General features: G+C 40.1%; 2 protein-coding genes and 2 pseudogenes across 2 annotated transcripts; 1 reads left to right on the top strand and 3 right to left on the bottom strand.

The window, feature by feature from the left end:
• The first annotated feature begins 942 nt into the window (after positions 1–942).
• LOC140945256 (uncharacterized) lies at positions 943–1,938 on the top strand (annotated as a pseudogene).
• Positions 1,939–6,349: 4,411 nt separating this feature from the next.
• LOC140945806 (glycogenin-1-like) lies at positions 6,350–7,801 on the bottom strand. Its single transcript, XM_073394857.1, has one exon. It carries the CDS (start codon positions 7,715–7,717, stop codon positions 6,563–6,565), a length of 1,155 nt encoding a protein of 384 aa, XP_073250958.1. The 5' UTR covers positions 7,718–7,801; the 3' UTR covers positions 6,350–6,562.
• A 6,048-nt stretch (positions 7,802–13,849) lies between these two features.
• On the bottom strand, positions 13,850–17,769 carry LOC140945255 (glycogenin-1-like; annotated as a pseudogene).
• Positions 17,770–20,614: 2,845 nt separating this feature from the next.
• On the bottom strand, positions 20,615–21,778 carry LOC140945254 (glycogenin-1-like). The gene has a single exon (XM_073394305.1). It carries the CDS (start codon positions 21,767–21,769, stop codon positions 20,615–20,617), a length of 1,155 nt encoding a protein of 384 aa, XP_073250406.1. The 5' UTR covers positions 21,770–21,778.
• Between the last annotated feature and the right edge of the window lie 1,445 nt (positions 21,779–23,223).

Here is a 23,223-nt window from a genome sequence, read left to right as displayed (position 1 = left end):
TGAGCTACAAAGACCTCACCCCACACATTGGGAGCAGGCCAACTTGTTGAGTTTGTCTTAGCACGTGAAAGGAAGTGAAGAATCCAGCCAGTTTTATTCATATTTGCCGCACGTCGGCAACTATCAGTGAATGTCAAAGAAATTATAGGAAGACAGTTTATTCTCGCAAAGGGAGCGGCCGAAGGCCGCGAGCGAAGCGAGTTTATAATCTCTTTGCGCGTGCGTGGATCACGTGAACCGCGCGTGGTCTTAGCCAGATGCAAAATTCGATGCGCGATAAATGTACCAATCTTTCTGTGAATATATGCTTGGCAATGACGTCATGTAGCCCAACGTCATGGAGAATTTTGCGTTTCCAGGCAACATGGACTTTGCCGCTGATGACCGGCGAATTTTAATGTATTATCCATGAAAGGGTCAGGTGTTTTCTTTCATGAATATTCATCTATGAAACAATGTTTACAATCGGTGAATCACGAGCAATTTCCGACTCACATGACACAGAACAACAAGCACAACAAGTGGCTGGAAATCCCCGATTTTTAACCGAAACTCCTCTGGAGAACGCCGACTAAAATTCGTCGCGAGTGGAGAAGACGACGACGACAAGAAGCCGCGTGCAAAGCACGGAGAACATCGCTTAGAACAGCAAAGGCAACGTCGTCAACACAGCAACCACAAACATTTACAGAGGCAGCGACAAAATACTACAATTACACTGCAGATGGAGCCGATGAAGAGAGGGAACACCGACTGCCGACGCTTCAAAAAGCGATGAGGAGATCAGGCTACGCTTACAGTTTACATGATGATACATTCATCTAAGCATGTAAAATCAGCCTTCTAGGATCATTGGACGTAATTTCCGGCGACATTTTAGGTCATAGAGATGGAAGGATTTTGATTATTTTAAATTTCTGTCAGGTGTACGAAGCTTATAAAATGGCAGCGCCTTCGACTTCGACTTCGAGCAAGGCTTGCAAGTAAGTCACGAGCTAAAAATGCAAATAGTGAATGCAGGAGTCTTCTGCATACTCTTCTCGTCTCTTTTACCGTTGCAATTCTCGATTTATTGCGTTCATCTGCCGCTAAAAGCCAATTTTAAGCCTGTATTATTTAATTTAATTTTATTAAACTGTGTGTGTTTTTATGCTTCCCTTTAGTGCGGTAATGTTTTGGACACACGATCATGAAGCCATTCTTTGCAGAGAAGTCGTCAATGTAAATCCCTACACAAGTGAGAAAGGGTCAACGCAAAGAAGCAGTACGTGGGAAAAAATAGCAGACACCTTGAACAAATGCACTGTGCCGAAATTCAGGGTTGATAAGCGATCAGTCCGAGACCACGTGGGAATCCTTGTTTACAAGCATAAGAAGAAACTTCTAGTGGAGGAAAAAGCAACTAATATAACTCCCGATGAGCCAACGGAACTGGAAAACCTACTGGATATGATCATCGCGTTGGAGGAAAGTGGCGAAGCGGAATAACAGGAAACACAGGGAACAGCTAGCAAAAAACTTCAATACGATCGGGCTAAAGCGGAAGATGTTAGACTAAAAGCGATGGAGAAGCTGTCAGAGACGAAGAAAAGAGGTTCATCAGCGGATGAAAGCGATGACAAACCAAAGTGTCAACGAAGAAGTGGAGGTGATGCTATCGAATACTTAGCTGAGAGAGCTAAAGTAAGTGATCAACTGAAAGAGGAAGACCTAAAGACGAAGAGAGATCAGCAAACTCTCTCGAGAGAAAACATGGAGGTTTTGAGTAAACATCAAATTCAAATGCAACAGCAACAAGCAGATATGCTAAAACTTATGCAGCAGCAACAGCAAGAAAGCCAACAGCAGTTACTCAACGCTCAAATGATGATGATGCAGCAGCATCAGCAGCAGTCAAAGGCTTTGATGGTGTTATTGGAAAAAATAATAAATAAGTAGTTATTCAGTGTCTATAAAGAAACACTTTCATATTCAGTTGTTGTTGTGTTGTTAAGTTGAACTTGAAGCTTTGCTTCACATAAACAGTCTCTTGAGTAATGTTATTCCAGGCCATTTATTTCCTTCAGTGTTAAAGTTGCTACTACTGTTTTAATAACATATATATTTCTGGGAGACAGAAAGAACACATTTTAAAACCTTTTGTCATACAATATCTCTTTACAGTTCTTCAGTTTATATATTATCCAGCTTTTGTTTTGTTCTCAAGCTGTAAACTTAGAGTTAGCGAAAATAGTCTTGCAATGATGGAGGGTCAACACCAAACTACTCAGCAGTTGTGTTGGAATAAAGACAGGTTAAAGCGTTTCGTAGAATTGCACAGAATACATCTTACCAACTTGACTTTAACCTATCCTCAAACTCTTTTTAAAATCTAGAAATTTGAAATAGTTGATGATGTCTGCGAATAACCACTCTACAGATGCACGTACTGCACTCATTTTTTCTTTGAAAATTTCCATTTGTCTGGTTAAAACCCCAACTCGGAAAGGAGCTTGGAGGTGGATTCTAAGCGGGTAGGCTGGGTCACCATATAAACACATTTCTCTGCCGGCTGGACAGAAAGCAAAATTTTCCCAACCGTCATACAGACCAGAAACTGCCAACGTTCGTCAACAAGCAAAGGAATTTCCCTCTTTTCCACTCGGAAATTGGCTTTACATTCGGCTGGGTCTTCATTCGCGAGGGAAAACTTTTCATACGCCGAGTGAGGAAAAGGAAGATTCCTCGGCCTGTATGTATCGTAAAGCAGAACAAACTCTTCTTCGTCTATGATTTCTTCTACTAGGCACAAACAAAACATTTCTTGGACTTTCTTAAATGATGCCATGGCTATTTCTGCGAAAGAATTGCCGAAGAATCACACTGATAAAGAGCGGTTTGCAGCCGCGTCGTCTTGCATCGCGACGGAGATCTTAACTTTACTTTTCGCGCGCAAACGACGGCGTTCTAGTTTCAGTCCTTTATCAGCCACCGCGTTCTAGAAGTCGTCGCGCCCCAGATCTTAAAGTCCCTAATTTAAGCACAAGAGCAAATATACTCACGTTTTGTACCGAACGTCAAACTCGCAAAACCCACGTTCTCGACGCGACCTGGTGACACCAGAACGACGGCGTGAGCATGTGCAACATGTCTCCTCTTTGAAAATTTACTTCCGGTCGCGTCTTACAGCCGTCGCGTCTCGGATCTTAAAGTCCCTTATCTTCTTCGATGCAACGATAAGCGGCAGCAACAGTTACACGATCTGTACAATCTACGTCAAGAATATCTTTCTAACGGATTGAGGACAGCCTATCAGTCTTTACACCATGAGCAACATTGGCTTTTACAGTAAGCTTTATTTTACAATGAACAGTTTATAACACCGATAATGTGTGACATGTAGGGAAGCGTTACATTTGTAAACAAAGTCCTTACTGAACAAAATTTTCGTTTACAATTTTTATTACATGACTTCTCCAAAACCATCCCACGTAAAAATATATATCCATGTTTAGCAGCCTTATACATAAACACAGGTGTGTCTTTTAAGTCAAACATAACAAAAAATTATTGTTGCTGGCCTCCTATTTTAGATATCCTATTTATTCGAAAAGAACATCTGTGTTTCGGATCTCCTCACAACATTAGTGTGTGACATCAGGAGCCATAGGCTCCTGGTGACATGTGTTACAATGCCAGAAAAATTAATTATTTTACCCGTAAGGGACAATTTATCAAGCCATTGGGCTCTTTCAAAGAAATCAGAGGGAAGTGACATATTATATTCCATCAGCAGGATATTGTTTCTAGAAATTAAACGACAAGCATACAGGGTTTCGTATAAGATCAATCCATTCTGTGCTTTACATTCACGATATATTGATGTAATAAATGGGTGGCGAGGATGGTTGTGATGGGTTTTTGGGCATTTATTTTGTGTACCGGACACAGATGACGTAAAACAAAAGAACAACCGTCTTGAAACAATATCAAGCAGATTTCCCCTGAACAGAAAACAAAGAAGTCTTTTGCGTTACGTCATCTGTGTCCAGTACACGAAGTTTTGAGTGGAATTGGGAATCCGTTAATATCTGGACAAATTGTCACTTTATTTGGTCAGGGAAAGTGTACATTTGACTGTCAGTCTGGGACTTTCAAGAACTATTCCTCTGAGAGGGGGGCGTAAGGGTTTGCGGTATTGCAGTATTGAGTTATTTTTGGTGCGGTGTTGCGGTAATTTTTATTTCAAAGTACGGTATTGCGGTTTTCAGAGTCCAAGCGGTGTGAGGTAAGTTTAAATTTTATGTCGCGGTAGTCGGTGAAAAAATTGTTGTGTCGCGGTTATCTGCTTCTTTTTCATGACAAGAGGATACCAAAGGTCTTCCACCCTTGCATGGGTATTTGTTTCTCATTCATGTACACAAATAAATGCGAACACTTTCATAAATGATTTGGTACTCTTTACAGGGATAATTCAGTGCTAATGAGGGTACCACATATTCAATACTCATCATAATCACAATTCTCCTCAACTGCAACCTTAATGACGTTGCTACATTTAATTTCTATTTCAGTCTAAGTCATTATATATGTTTGCACCTTACTGTTAAAAACAATTAGTTGTCAAGTGTGATTATCATTCATGCCAACTCTCCCGGATACGACAACAATCTCCTCCCGTACGGGTCACCAAATCTCCCAGATAAAATCGAGTTATGAACTTTTCTGTGCTTTAATTTGGAATTTATCTTATTTTCTCCCAAAATCCGAATTCAAAATTCCCATGAAACATTGGCTACCCTTCCTTAACAACATCAACCCCATTAAAATCCCAGAACATCCTTTTTAACGACAGAGTACTGGGTTCAAATTTACTCCAACCAAAAGAAGATTAAGTACATATTAGAGTCAGTGTTGAAACCCGCCCTCCCAAGCTACACAATTTACTCCGATTTTCTCCCCCCTTCCATCCCTGACATTTTATGGGCATCCCCCCGCCCCGAGCTTCGCGAGTTTCTGCGATACACGTATTTCTAGTTTGACAATCTGAACAATTAGTTCATGCGTCAGCGTCCGTGCCGAGAGCAATTCTAGCCTCTCTCCAAACTTTCCGCGTGCTCAATATCTCGACATACGCACTGCTGAAGCATGAACTAATTGTTTTATAACATTATCAAAGCGATCAATGCAGCAGTTAACTTAAAATTTTATTATTGTAGGGCGCGCTCAAAGCAGTGACTATATTTTTTTTCCTCGCAGTTAAGCTTATGTTTTTATCCTGAAACTGAGAGAAAGTCTACTCTAAAATGATTGTAAAATCCATATTTAGGTGCCGGAAAACTATTGATTCACCGACAAGTTGTTATTGAGAGAAAACAACTTTGCAAAGAATGAGCTCACGCCTTAGCCCGCACAGCTCGCGGAGATGACAACAAGTACAGCAACACTAACCTCTTTTCCTTACTATCGGTTAACAAATTCAAATGTTTCCTCTTAAGTTTCCTTATAAAACAAATGGTAAACTTTTCATCGTGTACTGTTGAGTTATGGATGCACTCAGGCGACTCAGGATTGTTAAGCTCAGGACAACTCGAGCAATTACTAAAATTCAAATTAAGAAACTATCGCTTCTTCTGAGTTCCTACTTTCATGTGATATAAGTAATATATCAAACATGAGATCATAGTTAATGGAGGTGACTATGATGAGATGCAGTGTTTCATCACCAGATGAAACACCGAGAAGAGAGTTGAAAATACGACGCGCAGCGGAGTATTTTTGACGAACTTCGAGGTGTTTCATCTGGTGATGAAACACTGTGTCGAATGTTTGATATTTCTTCTCAAACAAAATCATTTTTGAAGGAGAAATTAAGGATGCAAATACTAAGCAGTGTTTCATCCGATTTCCAAACACTCATTAAACATTAATTTCCTTTGTATTTTCTTAATGAATTATCAATGAGTTTGAGAAGAGCACCTTAAAACCTTTATACAAACAAATTTTCGGTTCAAAGCGGTTCTCTTTTTTGTGATACAGGACGCTTGAATTTCCAGGCTTTTGCGTGACGCAGCATTTGACTGGCGGCCGGGAAAGCTCTTGAGTGGGTTAAAAACATTACGGATTTTTGGAGATTTTGCTATCTAAACATTCCTTATCTTAGAATAAATATTGCTTAAATCCTTATGAGTTCCTCAAGGGAAGAATTCACGCATAAGTAGGAAAACTCAAAAACCGATGTTTGGTTTCCGGCAGCAATATTTGTGCCCCTGAAAGGGACACAAACATGACGTCTCCATACAAAGCTTTATAAATTTGGGTAAAACGTTTTCCGAATATCTCGCATATGAACTACTGCATAGACCTGATTCTTAGCAAGGCTTTTTGTATATTCATCTTTTTTCATTTCCCAGATTCTAGATTATCTGTATTAAAAGGTTTCTATTTTTATTTCTCCTTTCTCACGTTAGTGAAAACCGAGAATAGGAATATGAAGCACGCTTGCGCTATTGAATTTGATTAGGCGAATTTTCTACCTATGTTATAATATCCTTTATAGGACTAAGCCGAGATTATTCAATCATTAAGCCCGGCAAGTGTAATTTGAAACAACTGGGAACTCCTGTGTTGGCCTGAAGAACGATGTAGATCTCCACCAATCCTCTAAGTCGTACTTTTGTAGAACCTCATACAAGTTTTTCCAGAATACTAACGCCATATCGTCGACAGTTATGATTGGACCGGCAAACGCATTGGCCTCTTTTCTACTTGGTCGACATTCTCTAATCCATGGTTTTTGAGGGCGACAGCAGGCATAGTGGAATGACTTCGAAGGTCTAAAGACGAATCGCCTAATATTATAAGCGTAGGGAATTGCTTTCCAGCCACCGGGTGTATAAAAATCATTGAGCAAGACCTGATCATTTGGCAGGTGTCTTTTTCTGTTTGTTTCCCGCCACAGTTTCATGATTCTTTGGTAGGTTTTCAAATCTGGCTTGATCACCAGAAGGCCTGCATTGAAACAAAGGTCCACAACACCAGGTCTGGAGCAAGGGACGGCGGCAAAATGTTCCGGGATTTGAAAAAGTTCATCAATATTGGTCATCAATATGTAATCAGCGTCGACGTAAATAATTTTAGTAAACTCTGTGTAATTCCACGCGTAAAATCTTGTGTGAGTTCCCTTAATTCTGTGTCCTCGAGGTCTTCCAAAAAGTCCGCTATTTCGATCTCCACCAACTTTAGCATCCATCCACTTGCAATCCATTTCTTCCACCAAACGAGTTTCCCAGCCGACGTTCTGAAGCGCCTTTTGTGTATCTTTACTCACATTTCCTGATATAAGCGCAATCATAGTCTTGTAACAAGAAAATGTCTGAATTGAGTGACCAAGAACCAAAGCGGGAACGACAAAGTCATCACTGACCATGATAGTTAGCCACGAAACATCTTTTCTTGACCTGTCTTCATTCTTGTTACACCGCTGTTGGCCAAATTGTTTCTCCATTTCATACAATTTCCATTCCGTTTCTAAAAGCAGCAGTTCGTTGTCCAAAAGCCTCTGATTATCATCACTAATATGTAGAGCAAGCATCTTCACAACTTTGAGAGGAAACGGTACTAAAATGGGTCTCCAAACGGCAAAGCAAATGGCCATAATTATAATTGGAGAGAAAGACATCATACAAACAATCAGCTTTTGACATTCGCGTTGTTTTGGTTCAGTTTCATTGGTCATTTTCAACACCAGCGCAAACCACTGAACTCGATCAGTGCTGTAGCTTGCTAGTTCTCCTCAAACAATTCTTACATTCCTCGCGAGCGCGTGCGAACTGGGTTTGCGCCAAAAAAGGGACCGGGCCTTTCGTTTTGGAGTCACGTGACTTGACTGTAGGAGTGACTGACGTTTATCCCTACAGACTCTGGGGAAAGAGAGGGGGGAAGTCTCCAGAAAATCATAGGGGAGGGCTGAGTCCCAGAAATGCAAAAAGTGGTATTGGCCAACGTCGCCTATACCAGCGAAACGCTGTACAATTCAGGTTGTTTTTAACTTAACTTTGAAATACTTCCTTCTTTCTACAAGCGCCAAAACCGGCAATAAAAAGATAACGCCTGCACTAGCCACGTATGATGCTTAATGACAGTTCGATGAAGCCTACATGTAATGTATCTGTGTTGTTAAATTCAGCACAATCTCTGACTATTCACATGAAATTTTTAGCCTAACGTCAACAGAAAAAGTCTGAGCCGGAAAAAAAAAGATGTTCAAAGATCCGTTGCGTCGTAAATGTACTAAATCTAGGTTTAGATACTATGATACTATCCAAATGATGATGCCTCTTTCAACGTCGAGCTTAATCCTGGCCCTCCTGCTGAAAGACAGGACTCCGTTCAATCAAAAACTATTTCTTCATGGTTTCGTATTCCTACTCGTTAACCGTAAAATTCCGAAAATAAGCCCCTCCATGTATAATACCCTCCAAATATAAGCCCCCCAAACTCGTAACGCAAAAAACCCTCCTTTAAATCGCATCTCCGAATATAAGCCCCCCCCCCCCCGCCCCGGGGGGGGCTTGTACTTGGAAATTGCCCCCAAATACAAAGCAAAACAAAGCAAAAACGGTAAATTTCCTTCCAATTATATGGCTAGCCCGATCGATTTTGAAACGTAAATTTCCCTCCGTAGATAAGCCCCTCCAAATATAAGCCCCTTCAAAAATAAGCCCCTCAAAAAGGGCCTTTGAAAAATATAAGCACTGGGGCTTATTTGCGGAATTTTACGGTAACTCAGAGATTTGAGAATCACCTACAGTTTAACCATCCTTATCGTTTTGAATATGCTAATTCTGCTAACCTGATCACTGTAGCACGAAAACCGTGATTATTGCCGCCTTTGTGGCCACATCAAAGAATCTACATGTCTGTCTCTTATCGCTAGATCAGTTAGAAACAAAGCCATGGCCGTGAATCGAAAGACTTTATTGTTGACAATGATATCGATATACTTGCGATGACTGAAACATGGCTTCGTCCTGGTACTGATGACTCTGTTGAAATTGGTACCTTATGTCCTACAGGATATAGAGTGATACATGTACCAAAATCTCATTCTGCTGGTGGTGGAGTTAATTTGGAATTATATTTAAGAACAGCAATCGTTTAAACACCTCTCTCACAGCTCAATATCACTCTTTTGAATTAATGGATTTTCACCCGCGACGTACCCGCGCATTGTGCGCCGTGAAAGAATTCTGCTTATCTATCGACCACCTGGCTTGTCAACATCGTTGTTCTTGGAAGAATTTTCTAAGCTTTTGGAACATATTACTGCTGATCTGCGACATAAGCGATTGTTAATTGTTGGTGACTTTAATATCCATTTCGACAATTCCAACGATGCTACCGCTAGACAATTTCTGAACTTGCTGGACTCCTTCGATCTGTCAGCATGTCAGCGAGAAAACACATGCTAATGGACACACTCTTGATTTCGTAATATCTAATGCAATAAATCATTTTTTTTAATGACGTTAAAGCAACTGATCCTGCCATCTCCGATCACTTGGCTGTTTATTCAACCCTACACCTGGAAAAGCCCAGATTCGTAAAGAAGGTTGTCTCTTCTCGAAAACTACGTAGTATCGATATGACTTCTTTTCGAAGTGATATTGGAGGTTCCTTTCTACTCCAACATCAGGATGATCTCCATGTAGTTGTAAATAACTATGATGAAGTCATATGATCACTACTGGACAAGCACGCTCCAGTGAAAGAACGAGTTGTCACTGTCCGTCCGTCTGCGCGCTAATATGCAGCTGAAGTCACTTCTGAGAAGCAGAAACGAAGACAACTTGAACGTAAATTCCGAGCACCGAGACTCCCTGCTGACCGCGAGCAGTATGTACACCAATGTAACGTTATAAACAATCTGATCAAGTCTCGCCAGTAAGTCAGAGCACTATTCGTCTATTATTAAAGAAAGCTCTGGTAATCAAAAAGTTTTGTTCAAAACTGTTCAAAAGCTACTTCAAAAACCAACTGTTAACTACTATCCACCCTCCGAAAACGACCGAATGCTAGCTGATGAATTTGCTACCTTTTTTACTACTAAGATTGATACACTACATAATGATCTCCTTGTTAAAAAGAACGCTCTTATTGATTCGGCCGAATGTGTTAATGATGTGGTACTCACTACGTCTTCGACTAGATTTTCAACTTTTACTGAGGTGAAACTTGATGACATCAGGGGAACTGGCTGCAACAGTCTTCTCGAAGTCCTGTGTCTTGGATCCATTACCATCTTCTATCATCAAACAATGTACAGACCTATTGCTACCTACTATTACTAACATCGTCAACCTCTCTCTTCGTGAAGGCTCAGGGGCGGATCCAGGATATTTTTTAGGAGGGGGTGCACTCGTCTCTTGCTCTACTTCAACACCAATAAACCACATAGTTTTTTTTTGCAGAATACCAGTTGTATTAGAAAACCGCAGGTCATCTCGGGGGGGGGGGGGTGCGCACCCCCTGCACCCTCCCCCTAGATCCGCCCCTGAGGCTGCATGCCTACGTGTTTGAAATCTGCAGTATTGTCACCTCTGCTCAAGAAAACTGATGCGAACTTTTTACAATTCAAGAACTTTAGACCTATCTCGAATTTGAAAGCGCTATCGAAGGTTAATGAGAAAAGTGTTGCTCTCCAGTTAAACACTGAACTACCTGATGAACAATAACCTACATGAGAACTTTCAGTCAGCCTATAAAGTACATCATTCCACTGAAACTGTCCTGGTGAAGGTACAAGATGATATTCTGCATGCAATTGACTGCAATAAAGCCGTTGTACTACTTATGTTAGATTTATCTGCTGCATTTGATACTGTCTCATGAAATACTACTGGATAGGCTGTCTAAACGTTATAGTATTACAGGGTCTGTACAAGAATGGTTCGCATCCTACCTGTCATCTCGTACACAATTTGTTCAAATTGAATGTTCAAGATCTTTACGTGAACTTAATTGCGGTGTACCGCAGGGGTCTGTCCTTGGGCCTCTGTTATATGTTTTGTACACTTCACCAGTGGCTGATATCACAAAGAGACATAATCTTACGTACCATCTTTATGCTGATGACACTCAGTTCTATGTGTCATTTAAATTAGGAAGTGATGATCTTCTCTCCTCAGCAAAATCTAGCATTGAAATATGTGTACAGGAAATCAGCAATTGGATGATTCTTAATGGTCCTCTATTCAGTTCACGTTATCGGCCCAGTCCTTCATTGGAATTTGTTCGTGTTGGAGGTGAAACTATTCAACCGTCCTCTTCTGTTCGTAATCTTGGAGTGATACTGGATCCCAGTGCTGATATGGAAGACCACATTAAAAAGATATGCAAGACCTGTCATTTCGATTTAACTAATATAATATGAGTAAGATAAGAACATATCTGGATCGTGAATCTACTGAAGCAATTATTCATGCTTTTGTGACTACCAACTTGGATTACTGTAATGCGATTCTATATGGACTACCTAAAGTTCTCTTAAACCGCCTACAGCTAGTTCAGAATCAGAGAGCAGCGCGCATCGTAACATTCACCAAGAAGCATGAACATATAGCACCAAGCTTAATAGACTTACATTGGTTGCCTGTTGAATACCGTATTATTTATAAAATTTTATTGTTAGTATATAAGGCTATCAATGGACTCTCACCGAGTTATATATCCAATTTGCTCAGTTTTTTGTGGCAGCTCCCACCATTTGCGTTTTTGCTCGAATTAGTTACTTCAAGTCCCAAGATCTTAGCCTGAAATTCATCCGATTGTTTCGAGTCGTTTTCTCCTCTCAACAACGTCTGAATCGACCGGCCGTTAATGCCGTCCAGTGACGTCACTCACTGTGTTGTCTCCTTGTTTTTTTTCTTCGTGAAGGACCAAATAGCTTCTTTTCAATTAAAACAAATCATCGTGGTTTTGAACTAAGTGTTCCGTGTGTGTGTTTATTTCATTGCGTGATTGCGACCGAGCTTGATTATAGAATTTAGTACGACCGGTTCAGAGTTGTACCGCACGCAGTTGATAGTTTGAACGTTAAACATGAATTACAATCGAAATGAATAAAGCAGTTCTGTATCATGCAGACATTTCCAAACGATATTTCTCGGTTTGCCACTTGAAAATCGTGTTTTACTTTTTGCATGAATTAAAGCAAAGGTCAAGGAGCTAAATGACGTCACTGGACGGCATTAACGGCCGGTCGATTCAGACGTTACTGAGGGAGTAATAACGACTCGAAGTAATGGGATGAAATTCAGGCTACCAAGATCTAAGCTTAAGTCTTATGGTGATCGAAGATTTTTTATTGCAGGGTCTAAATTATGGAACAGCACACCCGCATCTTTAAGAAATGCCGATTCCTTGAATTCTTTCAAAAAACACTCAAAGACATATTTATTTCACCAAGCTTTTTCTTAATTTATAAATAGATTTTAATTTAATTTTCGTGCGTACATATGTAGTTGTTAGATTTTTTAGAGTTTTAATACATTGTAAAGCGCCTCGAACAGTTAATGATATAGACGCTATATAAATAAAGTTTATTATTATTATTATTATTATTATTATTGTTATTATTATTATTATTATTATTAGCATATCCTCCCAAGAAAAAGATTGTGCTTTAAAAATTTCAAGGAGCGCATGATTTGACAAGGCGCAATTGCAGTGCTTCCTTTTTCAATGTAGAGAAAGAAATCGATTGCATATACTAAGCTCTGTATCTTTCTGGGTCTTTAAGCATAATTAAGGCCAACGAATAAAAAGGAGAAGAGATTCTCTTCCAAATTACCCAATGACTCAAACTATATTTATCCAAGTTCATGTATTCTCCGAAGTCAAAGACAGTTGCGGCTTGTCTTGAATTATATGCTAATTTTCAGAGGCACCCAACAACGGTTTTCTCCAAAATGCATTAAAAACACTTTTTAGGCTATCCAGAGTACTTTAAGATCTCTAGAAATGCATTCTAAGCGACGATATAAAATTTTTTATCTGGTCGGTCATCCTGGGGCAACTTGAGTCTTTTCGAACTAACAAGGCCTCCAGTATTATTTTCCCGAAAATTTTAGGCGCAATTTAAAGTATTACGAATGTAAAAATTTGTCTGATTCTTCAGTCTCCATCCCATTTTCGAATCAGAAAATTTTAGGTTTCCTTTTTCTACGAAAATAACTTAACCTGGGGAGTTAAGTGCGAAAAATTAATCGTAGGGAATTTGTTCGATAAGCTTCGAATATTGTACATGAATGGAACGGACATATAGAAATTTTTAGCCTTCCTCCAGCTATTAAAAATTCTAGGCAATTTTTGCTTCTCGGAACAGATATTTTACAGAAAACACTAAATGGGTGCCTCCAAGGTTCTTTGGATCAAAGTCTAACCGACGGGTGTAAACATTTTTAACTTAGCGTTTGCAATGGTCAATACACTTCAAACAAATTTATCACAAACACTGTTGAGAAGAACATTTTCAGGAAAACAAAACCGGCACAAAAAGGCAAAAGCTGTGAGATACTGAACCAAGTGACTGATCAACGTTACCTACGATACAAGACGGCCCCGAACAGAGGCTCTAACTACCACATTTCGACTGCTAAAGTCATGACGAAAAAAATCGAATGACAGTATTTTTAGCTGACAAATTGCGAAGATGTCATCACTTTAAAGACATACTTCAGTACCACACACCGCCAATTGTCAGCTGAGTTATCAGTGTGCAATGTAAAAGAAAATCAAGCGATTGGCAGCCCGTTTAATATACTCTATAGGATTAAGCCGACACCATAATTAGATTTTTCTAATGCCGTTAAACGGTCCGGCAAGAAAAATTTGAAACAACTGGAAACTCTTGCGTTGGCCTGAAAAACGATGTAGATCTCCACCAATCCTCTAACTCGTACTTCTGTAGAACTTCATAGAAGTTCTTCCAGAATACTAACGCCACATCATCAACAGTTATGACTGGTCCTGCAAATGCCCTAGCTTCTTTTCTACTTGGGCGACATTCTTCCATCCACAGCTTTGAAGGGTGGCAGCAGGCATAGTGGAATGACTTCAAAGGCCTAAAGAAAATTCGCCTAGTATTGTAAGAATAGGGAATTTCTTTCTAGCCATTGCGTGCATAAAAATCATTAAGCAAAACCTGATCATTTGGGCAGGTGTCCTTTTTCGTTGTTTCCCGCCACAGTTTCATGATCTCCTGGTAAGTTTTCAAATCTGGCTTGAACACCAGGAGACCTGCATTGAAACAAGGATCCAGAACACCAGGTCTGGAGCAAGGGACGGCGGCAAAATGTTCCGTGATTTGAAAAAGTTCATCAATACTGGTCATGTAATCAGCATCAACATAAATTATTTTATCAAACTCTGCGTAGGTCCACGCGTGAAATCTTGTGTGTCTTAATTCTGAGCCCTAAAGGTCTACCAAAAAGTCCGCCATTTCGATCTCCACCAAATTTAGAATCCATCCAGCTACAATCCATTTCTTCAACTAAGAGAGTTTCCCTGCCGACGCTCTGAAGGGCGTTTTGTGTATCTTTACTCTCATTTTCTGATATGAGCGCAATCATAGTCTTGTGAATTGAGTGACCAAGAACCAAAGCAGAAACGACAAAGTCATCATGACCATAACAGTTAGCCACGAAACATCCTTTCTTGACCTGTCTTCATTCTTGTGACACCACTGTTGACCAAATTGACTTTCCATTTCATAAAATTTGCATGCCGTCTTTAAAGACAGTTCTACAATTTGTTGTCCAAACGCCTCCCCTTGTCGTTGCTTACATATGAAGCAACTATCTTCACATTTACGGAACTAAAATGGGTCTCCAAGCAGCAATGCAAATAACCGTAATAAGGATCGGAGAAAAAAAATCATACAAATTAGCTTTCGTGACTCATAATTCTTTTGTTTGGTTCCATTGATAATTTTAGATGACGCCACGCTTACCACTGAACTCGATCAGCGATGCCTGGGTAACCACAACTTTATCTTCCAATTATAAGGTTCTGTAGTTCTCCTAGGATCATTTTAGGGGTACGCCCGGAGGGAAAATGCGCTGTGCAGCCTTGTTTTGGAAACCACGTGACTTGACCGTAAGATGGTACAGACGAAAATCCCTATATACTCTATGAAACGGGGAGGAGGGACTATGGAAAATAAGTGATGGCAATTTCAACTATGCAGCCTGCGCTCGTCTGGTCGAAAAATCGCATTGGACAAAGTCGCCTACCAAAGCCACTGGAAACTTGGACATTCATCATTTTCATGTTCAAGCTATCCGCTGATCAGTATTACATTACCACAACGCGGGTTCAGGTGTACAGATCTTCGAGGTCAAATAAAAAGATTGACTAGATAAATAAATGAGTAAATTACCGTATTTATTCGATTTACCGCCCTGAGCGCTTATTAAATTTTTGGACCTTGAGAGTGGGCGCTTATTCGAGGTGGGCTCTTATTCGAGGCTGGGCGCTTATTAACTTTTAACCATTTTCAGCAAGTGAAGTATGTATACTTTGCAACAAAACAATAAATGCTAGTAACAAAACTCGAAGAAGTAACAAAGCAAAGTTTCTGTTAAATACTCTGAAGAAAACTCCGACCTCGGGGAAGTCTCTTATTCACTCAAGTGGGTGGGGTGGGGGTGAGCGCTTATTTCAGTTTGATTGGGAGGAGGAGGGGGTGGGCGCTTATTCGAGGCTGGGCGCTTATTAATTTTTTCTGCCTTTAGGATGGGCGCTTATTCCAGGTGGGCGCTAATTCGAGGTTGGACGCTTATTCGAATAAATACGGCAATAAATTAATAAATAAGAGGAAATCGCATCACATAGCAAATAACATAGCAAAAGCCTACTTCCAGCTAGGATACGAGTTCGTTAAGGCCAGACTTGTTCTCATTGGCAAACAATTGCAGCACCGAAAACCCTAGCTTAACAACCCGGCTGTGGCTTTCGCCAAAACAGACAAAATTGATTGGCAATTTTAACGACCTGAATGCAGAACAAAGAAAAGTCAGTTGTATAGTTAAGTTTTTTTTTAAAACTCAGTTCGTCCTTCCGCGTCCAGCACAATATTTCCCTGTCCTTGTGAACTGGACGAGTTGCTTACTCATACCCCGAAGGGGTACTTCCCTATAAGAAGCTAATAGGGAGGTACCGCTGAATGGGGTCGCATTTTCACCACTGGATTGACTATAACAAGGTTGAATTTTTTTTATAACCTGAAACTGGATCTCAGCAGTCTAAGGAAACAATCATGGAAATGCCGTTATGACCGAAAACCTTCTGCAAAGACCTAGAAAGCTTGATGGAAGGTTACAAGGTTAAAGGTTTGTTTGTTTGTGAAAGTGTACTTAGCTTATAATAAAAACCCCAATTGTCAGGAGGCAATAAGTTGGCTATTTAACAAGCGTGGCAGAGGATTTAAACTCGGGACAACCGAGAACAAATCCAGCAAGTGGCCAGAAGGGAACTCGCCGTTGCCGGATTACCATTCTAACGCGCTGACTACTCCCTCCTTAAGTAAAAAGTAGGTGATGAAGTTTCCTATAATTAAAACGATAAGTAAAATTTAGCTGGAAAGGTTCAACTGGAAACAAAGAGCTCAAAATGTGTTATAATGCCGTGGCCAGCGAAACTGTAGGGAGCCGGCTTAAGCAACGACGACGACGACAACGACTACAGGCGACAACGACGGCGACAACGACGGCGACAACGACGGCGACAACGACGGCGACAACGACAACGACAACGACGACGACAACAACTACGACAACAACGACGACGACGACGACGACGACAACGACAACGACAACGACGACGACAACAACTACGACAACAACGACGACGACGACGACGACGACTGCGACACGGAAAACGTCTCTCAAAAAGTGAATTCACACTGTTTCAAAATTCGCGTTCCCTGTTTCAAATGTTGGTGAATTTTTCTGGAGTTGAATTTTAAAGGATTGTATATAAGTTTAACACAGAAGAATCAAAAAAATGTTGTCTTGTGTTCATATTATCCAGAAAACGTGAAATAGGCAGTTTCACTGACGTCATAGTTGTGCAACTACGGCAAAGAAATGTACAAAAAAGCGTGCTGCAATGTGCAAAGTTGTTGTTTTGCTAATCTTTAGTCTATTGATTTTTTGCTATTCTCGTTGGCGTCGATATCAAAGCTGCAAGCGTCGATCTTGCATTCATATTTTAAGTCCTAACAGTAAACTCTGCCAGCTAAAACCTCAGAAACAGACCTAAGATCTGTGCTGCTAATAAAAACTAAAAAAATTTAAGTGAAGATATGATCGTTGCAGTGGTAATTGCAATTTAAGCAATTGTCAATTAACCCAACTTCAACGGGATTCGAACCCATGGCCCCTGTGTTAGCAGTGCTCTACCAACTGAGCTACAAAGACCTCACCCCACACATTGGGAGCAGGCCAATTTGTTGAGCTTGGATTAGCCGCCTTGAAAGGAATGAAACGTAGAGTGAAGATAACGTGAAATTAGGAAATATCTTCATTCAAATTTGTATTTTCGCAATTCACATCATCTTCGAAAACTAAACAGTACAATAAATTCCATCTGGTTATAGTGCTTCTGATTGGTCGTGCCGTGTGGCAAATTTGTTTAAAAAAATCAGAAGCACACCCAGATCTGAGTAGTCAGGATGGTGGTAAAGCCTTTCGATTCTCTGGGAGTTGGGGGACAACTTGTCTCCATTTTAACGGGGGCCCTACAGTGTACTTAAGTCTTTTTTCAACTCACAGTTACCACCTTTGGATTCATACGTAGAAGCCTATTGTAGTGGCGGATCCAGGGGAGGGGCCTCTCCCTCCCCCCCCCTTTTTTTGACCAAACTGTCGGGGCCGAAAAAAACATTTTTTTAAGACCGGGCCCCCTCCCCCTTATCTCAGGGTCTGGATGACCCCCCCCCCCCCCCCCCTCCCCTTATCTGAAGGTCTGTATCCGCCACTGTATTGTGACCAAATACTTAGATATTAAAGAACGGATTTACATGGTTATGTCATTTCTCCCTGGGGAGGGTCTCAAAGTAGTAGAATCAGGATTTAGTGGAGTAGGCTGCGAATAGCAGACGTATTTCCGGTTCTCGCTTCTCTTCCTCCGAAGGGCTATTAGTGGAGTGGCCTTTTTCGTTTAGAACACCTATTTTCACTGCACCAAAAATTTGATTTACACCAAGTGCTTTCCTTTTGGCGGACACTGTGACTTTAGACATTTTCAAACCGTTCAACTCTTTCATGAATAGTTAATCGCAAATATTTATTTCTACTCTTACTTCCCAGGTAGGTAACTAGGCAATCGACATTAGTTCCATTCAGAGATTGTTGATGTTATTATTACTTACCTCGTCGAGCTTGTGACACGGATCGAAGCAGAAAAAACAAAGACGATGATGGAATTACTGAAAAGGAATCAGAAAATAACTTGTAACGAATTGTGAGTTTTTTAGGTATTAAAAGTCCTCCTCTAAACTTTAAGGCAGGCTTGTGTGATACTTGGCTACTGGGTTTAGGAGAATAAAACAAAACAAAAATGAATTATTCAATGCTGCAACACAAGACTAATTCTTTTATTTAATTTTCCTAAGCCTCGGATCGAGCCAAGTAAGAATTTTAATATGTCAAAATTGGTCTATTTTAATATTTCAACATGACACTATGTTTTCCTCTTATCCACGCCCCTTTATTCATTTCATTCATTCGTTCACTGCGGTAAGATAATAATAATAATAATAATAATAATAATAATAATAATAGTAATAATAATAATAATGACAACCAAAACTGCGGACCACCTCAAAAGGTATAATTGCCTCCTGTAAACTGGGTTACAAAATCTGTACTTAATAGAAAAAAAGGAAATCGAATGCAACAATGACATAAAAAACTGCAGAACTGAGTTTTTAATTCAGTTTATTCTCTTCAGGACCTTCAAACATAACTAAAGCCAACGAATAAAAAAGAAAAGGGAGAAAAAGTGTGGGGAAATGAAGATACTCTAATTCCAGATGACCCAAGTGGTCGAACTTTATTTGAATTATGCATTTTACAGTGAGTCGAACACAGCTGGCTTGTCTTAATGTACAGTACTATGTTAATGCGATGTATTCCTTATCTCATAGAGGCAGCTGTAAACATTTTCAAGTTAACGTACTTTATTAAAGAAAACTAACGCACCTTAAATTTTCCACAAATTTAGTGGCAATACTTAACGCGAAAGAGAGGGTAACATTTCAAAATGAGGGAAAATAGCGCGACGTTCACAAAGAAACAAAACTTGTTGGGACAACAGGAACGAAGTTAAATGATAATTCGGGCTGGAAACTTTGTTTGTGGTACTTTCCTTAAAAGTGCGAACGGGGTCAGGCGTAAAAATATCTGGCCACTTCACAGTTTGACTGACACTGACGGATCTCCATCCTGATAAAATACTCCTCTATCTTAGCTGTCAAGAATGTCACAAATGTATCGATAATGCAGCCAAAACAATGGAAATTTAAGTTTCCGTTTTTGCAAAAAAAATAAAAACGGATATGATAAATATCCTGAACAAATGCCACACTGATCCGCCGAGGTTTATTGATAATAATTATTTGACATTCCTTTTCATAACACAGTCTTAAAGTACAGGATATATATATATAACCTTTTTTCAAAAAGTATTCCTTTGACATTTTTTTGCGAATTTATTTTTTGCAGTGCCCATGTGGAGTACACGTTTTAGCCGTCCGAAAGTAACGACTCCCCGATAGTAGCGAGCCTCCGAAAGTACGATAGCAGAAAGGTGCGAAAGTAACGAGGGTCGATACTTTCAGAACACACGGTAGGCTACTAAAACATGGCCGGAAAAAAGAACAAACGCACAAAAAGGACAAACTGCTACCACTAAAGCACAAAACGACCTTATGAGGATTTTATCCCCTTGTAATATATGACGAAATAAACTGCATGTCATTGTAAGCAAAGAACGCAGCCTTAATCGTGAGAACCTTAGAATGTGCAACAAATATGAATACCAAGGTTCTCACGATTACTGGTGAGGGATAATAAGCGATAATACCCTATGTAATGTAGAAAGTACAGCCTTATTAGATTTAGAAATTGATAGCAAGTTATCGTTCAATGCACATGTTGATAAAATATGCAAAAAGCTCGCCTCACGAATTACGGTGCTGCGAAAAATAATAGCCTTCCTACGGCTTATTCAGCGTGTTAAATAAGCTATATATGCTAGCTTCATCTGGTCGAGGAGCAGCTCTATCGCGTCCTTAAATTGCAAAACGCGGCAAGAGTCATTCTTTATGCGGATCGCCAGGCGTCTTTTGTTGCTCTTTTAAAAGCTCTATTGGATCCCGTTTCATGACCAATCAAGGATTGATAAGTGCTCTATCATTTAGAAGCGTATTAATGGGACTTTGCCTAATTACTTAAATGATCACATTGTTATAAAAAACAATCGCCAAGTACCGCAGAGAAACCGAGCACGGACGAACTTTTTCAGTATTTATTATCCTTTATAGGACTAAGCCGAGATTACTCAATCATTAAGCCCGGCAAGTGTAATTTGAAGCAATTGGGAACTCCTGTGTTGGCCTAAAGAACGATGTAGATCTCCACCAATCCTCTAACTCGTACTTTTGTAGAACCTCATACAAGTTCTTCCAGAATACTAACGCCATATCAAAGACAGTTATGATTGGACCGGCAAACGCCTTGGCTTCTTTTCTACTTGGTCGACATTCTCCAATCCATGGCTTTTGAGGGCGGCAGCAGGCGTAGTGGAATGACTTCAAAGGTCTAAAGACGAATCGCCTAATATTATAAGCGTAGGGAATTGCTTTCCAGCCACCCGGTGTATAAAAATCATTGAGCAAGACCTGATCATTTGGGCAGGTGTCTTTTTCTGTTGTTTCACGCCAGAGTTTCATGATTCTTTGGTAGGTTTTCAAATCTGGCTTGATCACCAGAAGGCCTGCATTGAAGCAAAGGTCCAAAACACCAGGTCTGGAGCAAGGGACGGCGGCAAAATGTTCCGTGATTTGAAAAAGTTCATCAATATTAGTCATCAATATGTAATCGGCGTCAACGTAAATAATTTTAGTAAACTCTGTAAAGTTCCACGCGTGAAATCTTGTGTGTGTTCCCTTAATTCTGTGTCCTCGAGGTCTTCCAAAAAGTCCGCTATTTCGATCTCCACCAACTTTAGCATCCATCCACTTGCAATCCATTTCTTCGACCAAACGAGTTTCCCATCCGACGCTCTGAAGCGCCTTTTGTGTATCTTTACTCACATTTCCTGATATAAGCGCAATCATAGTTTTGTGACAAGAAAATGTCTGAATTGAGTGACCAAGAACCAAAGCAGGAACGACAAAGCTATCACTGACCATAACAGTTAGCCACGAAACATCTTTTCTTGACCTGTCTTCATTCTTGTTACACCGCTGTTGACCAAATTGTTTCTCCATTTCATACAATTTCCATTCCGTTTCTAAAAGCAGCAGTTCGTTGTCCAAAAGCCTCTGATTATCAGCACTAATATGTAGAGCAAGCATCTTCACAACTTGGAGAGGAAACGGTACTAAAATGGGTCTCCAAACGGCAAAGCAAATGGCCATAATTATAATCGGAGAGAAAGACAGCGTACAAATAATCAGCTTTTGACATTCACGTTGTTTTGGTTCAGTTTCATTGATCATCTTCGACACCGGCGCTCACCACTGAACTCGATCAGAGCTGTAGCTTTCTAGCTCTCCTCTAAATCTCAGTTTGTCCCAACAAGAAAACACACAAACCTTGGGTGCGGCTTGCTTCAAGCCAAGCGCTGTCCAAACCGAGCGGTCGAGAACGGAAAAAATAAGAAGACCAAAAGAAACTGCGTATACCGCCCACTGGCTACACACAGGCCACCCACTGGCAAAACAGGTAAAACTAATAAAACTAAATGGAACTGCGCATGGAAGCCACCCACTGGGTAGAACACATGTCAATAAAATTGACGTAAGCTCCCCACTGGTTACGAGCAAGCTACCAACAACAGCAACAACAACAACAAATTTTATTGAAAATTGGAAAATAACTAATTACATTACTTTCCTACCCGCAAATAGCTTATAAACTAATCGAGGCGGGGGGAGCTGAAGACATATTACAAAACAGGATTTATATATAGATGGACTAAATAACAGTGAAGACACTACTATACAGTAAATAGAATTTAAACTAACACAAAACAAGGCAATTACATAACGATTACGAAGAGAGGCTAACCTAAAGTATTAAATAACTTAATAAGACGGGAGACTTCGACATAATCATCTTCTGACCGCAAGAAATTTAGTAATAATTCCTTTATTTGTTTACGAAAGGACGAACGTTCAAGTATTTTAACGTCCCACAAATGTGACCTAAGGCCCATTTTTGTAGAGTTACGATCTTTCTTTGAAATGTCAAGTCACAGTTTCCCCAACCACAAATACCATAAGTCAAGTAAGGGACAATTAATGAGTTGTAAACTGAAAGTAAAATACGACGCGGGACATAATGTCGAATCTTAGCTATAATTCCTATCGACTTGCTGATTTTGTGACAGATAGATTCGATGTCCCATTTCCAAGAAAGATTTGAATCAATCATTAAGCCAAGATATCTTAAATAATCTTTCATTTCAAGGTTAAAGTAGGTGTTAGTCACGGAGTCAAGAATTCTAGTCCTAGGTATGAAGGGCATATTCTTTTGCCGGGGACGAAAGATTACAAAGTTTGATTTTTTTTTTATGTTCAAAGACAGTTTGTTGGCCTTTAGCCATTCCTTGACGTTGCCAAGCTCGCAATTAACAAGTGTTTCGAGTTCCTTTAGATTTTTATTTGCAAGTATTATACTAGTATCGTCAGCAAATAGATAAAAGGCAAATAACGAAGAGGACTTGTAAATATCATTGATGTACAGTACGAAAAAGAGTGGTCCGATGACTGAGCTTTGTGGCACGCCGCACAAGGTCGTCTCAGCCTCAGACACATTAACTTCCGTAGTTTGCTTTCGATCAGTCAGGTATGATCTGAACCAGCAGTTAACAGTATCAAAGGCCTTCTTGAGATCCATAAAAACACCGCAAGAAAATTTACTGCTGTCTTCTGTTCAACTTTTCAAGTGC

Source organism: Porites lutea, chromosome 8 (genome assembly GCF_958299795.1).
Source record: "Porites lutea chromosome 8, jaPorLute2.1, whole genome shotgun sequence".
In the NCBI taxonomy this organism is placed as follows: domain Eukaryota; kingdom Metazoa; phylum Cnidaria; class Anthozoa; order Scleractinia; family Poritidae; genus Porites; species Porites lutea.
This window is presented reverse-complemented; position numbering and strand designations above follow the sequence as displayed.

What these genes read in the sequence shown, in the direction of transcription:
- LOC140945254 (XM_073394305.1), bottom strand. Translation starts at nt 21,769, where the DNA reads ATGATCAATGAAACTGAACCAAAACAACGTGAATGTCAAAAGCTGATT.
- LOC140945806 (XM_073394857.1), bottom strand. Translation starts at nt 7,717, where the DNA reads ATGACCAATGAAACTGAACCAAAACAACGCGAATGTCAAAAGCTGATT.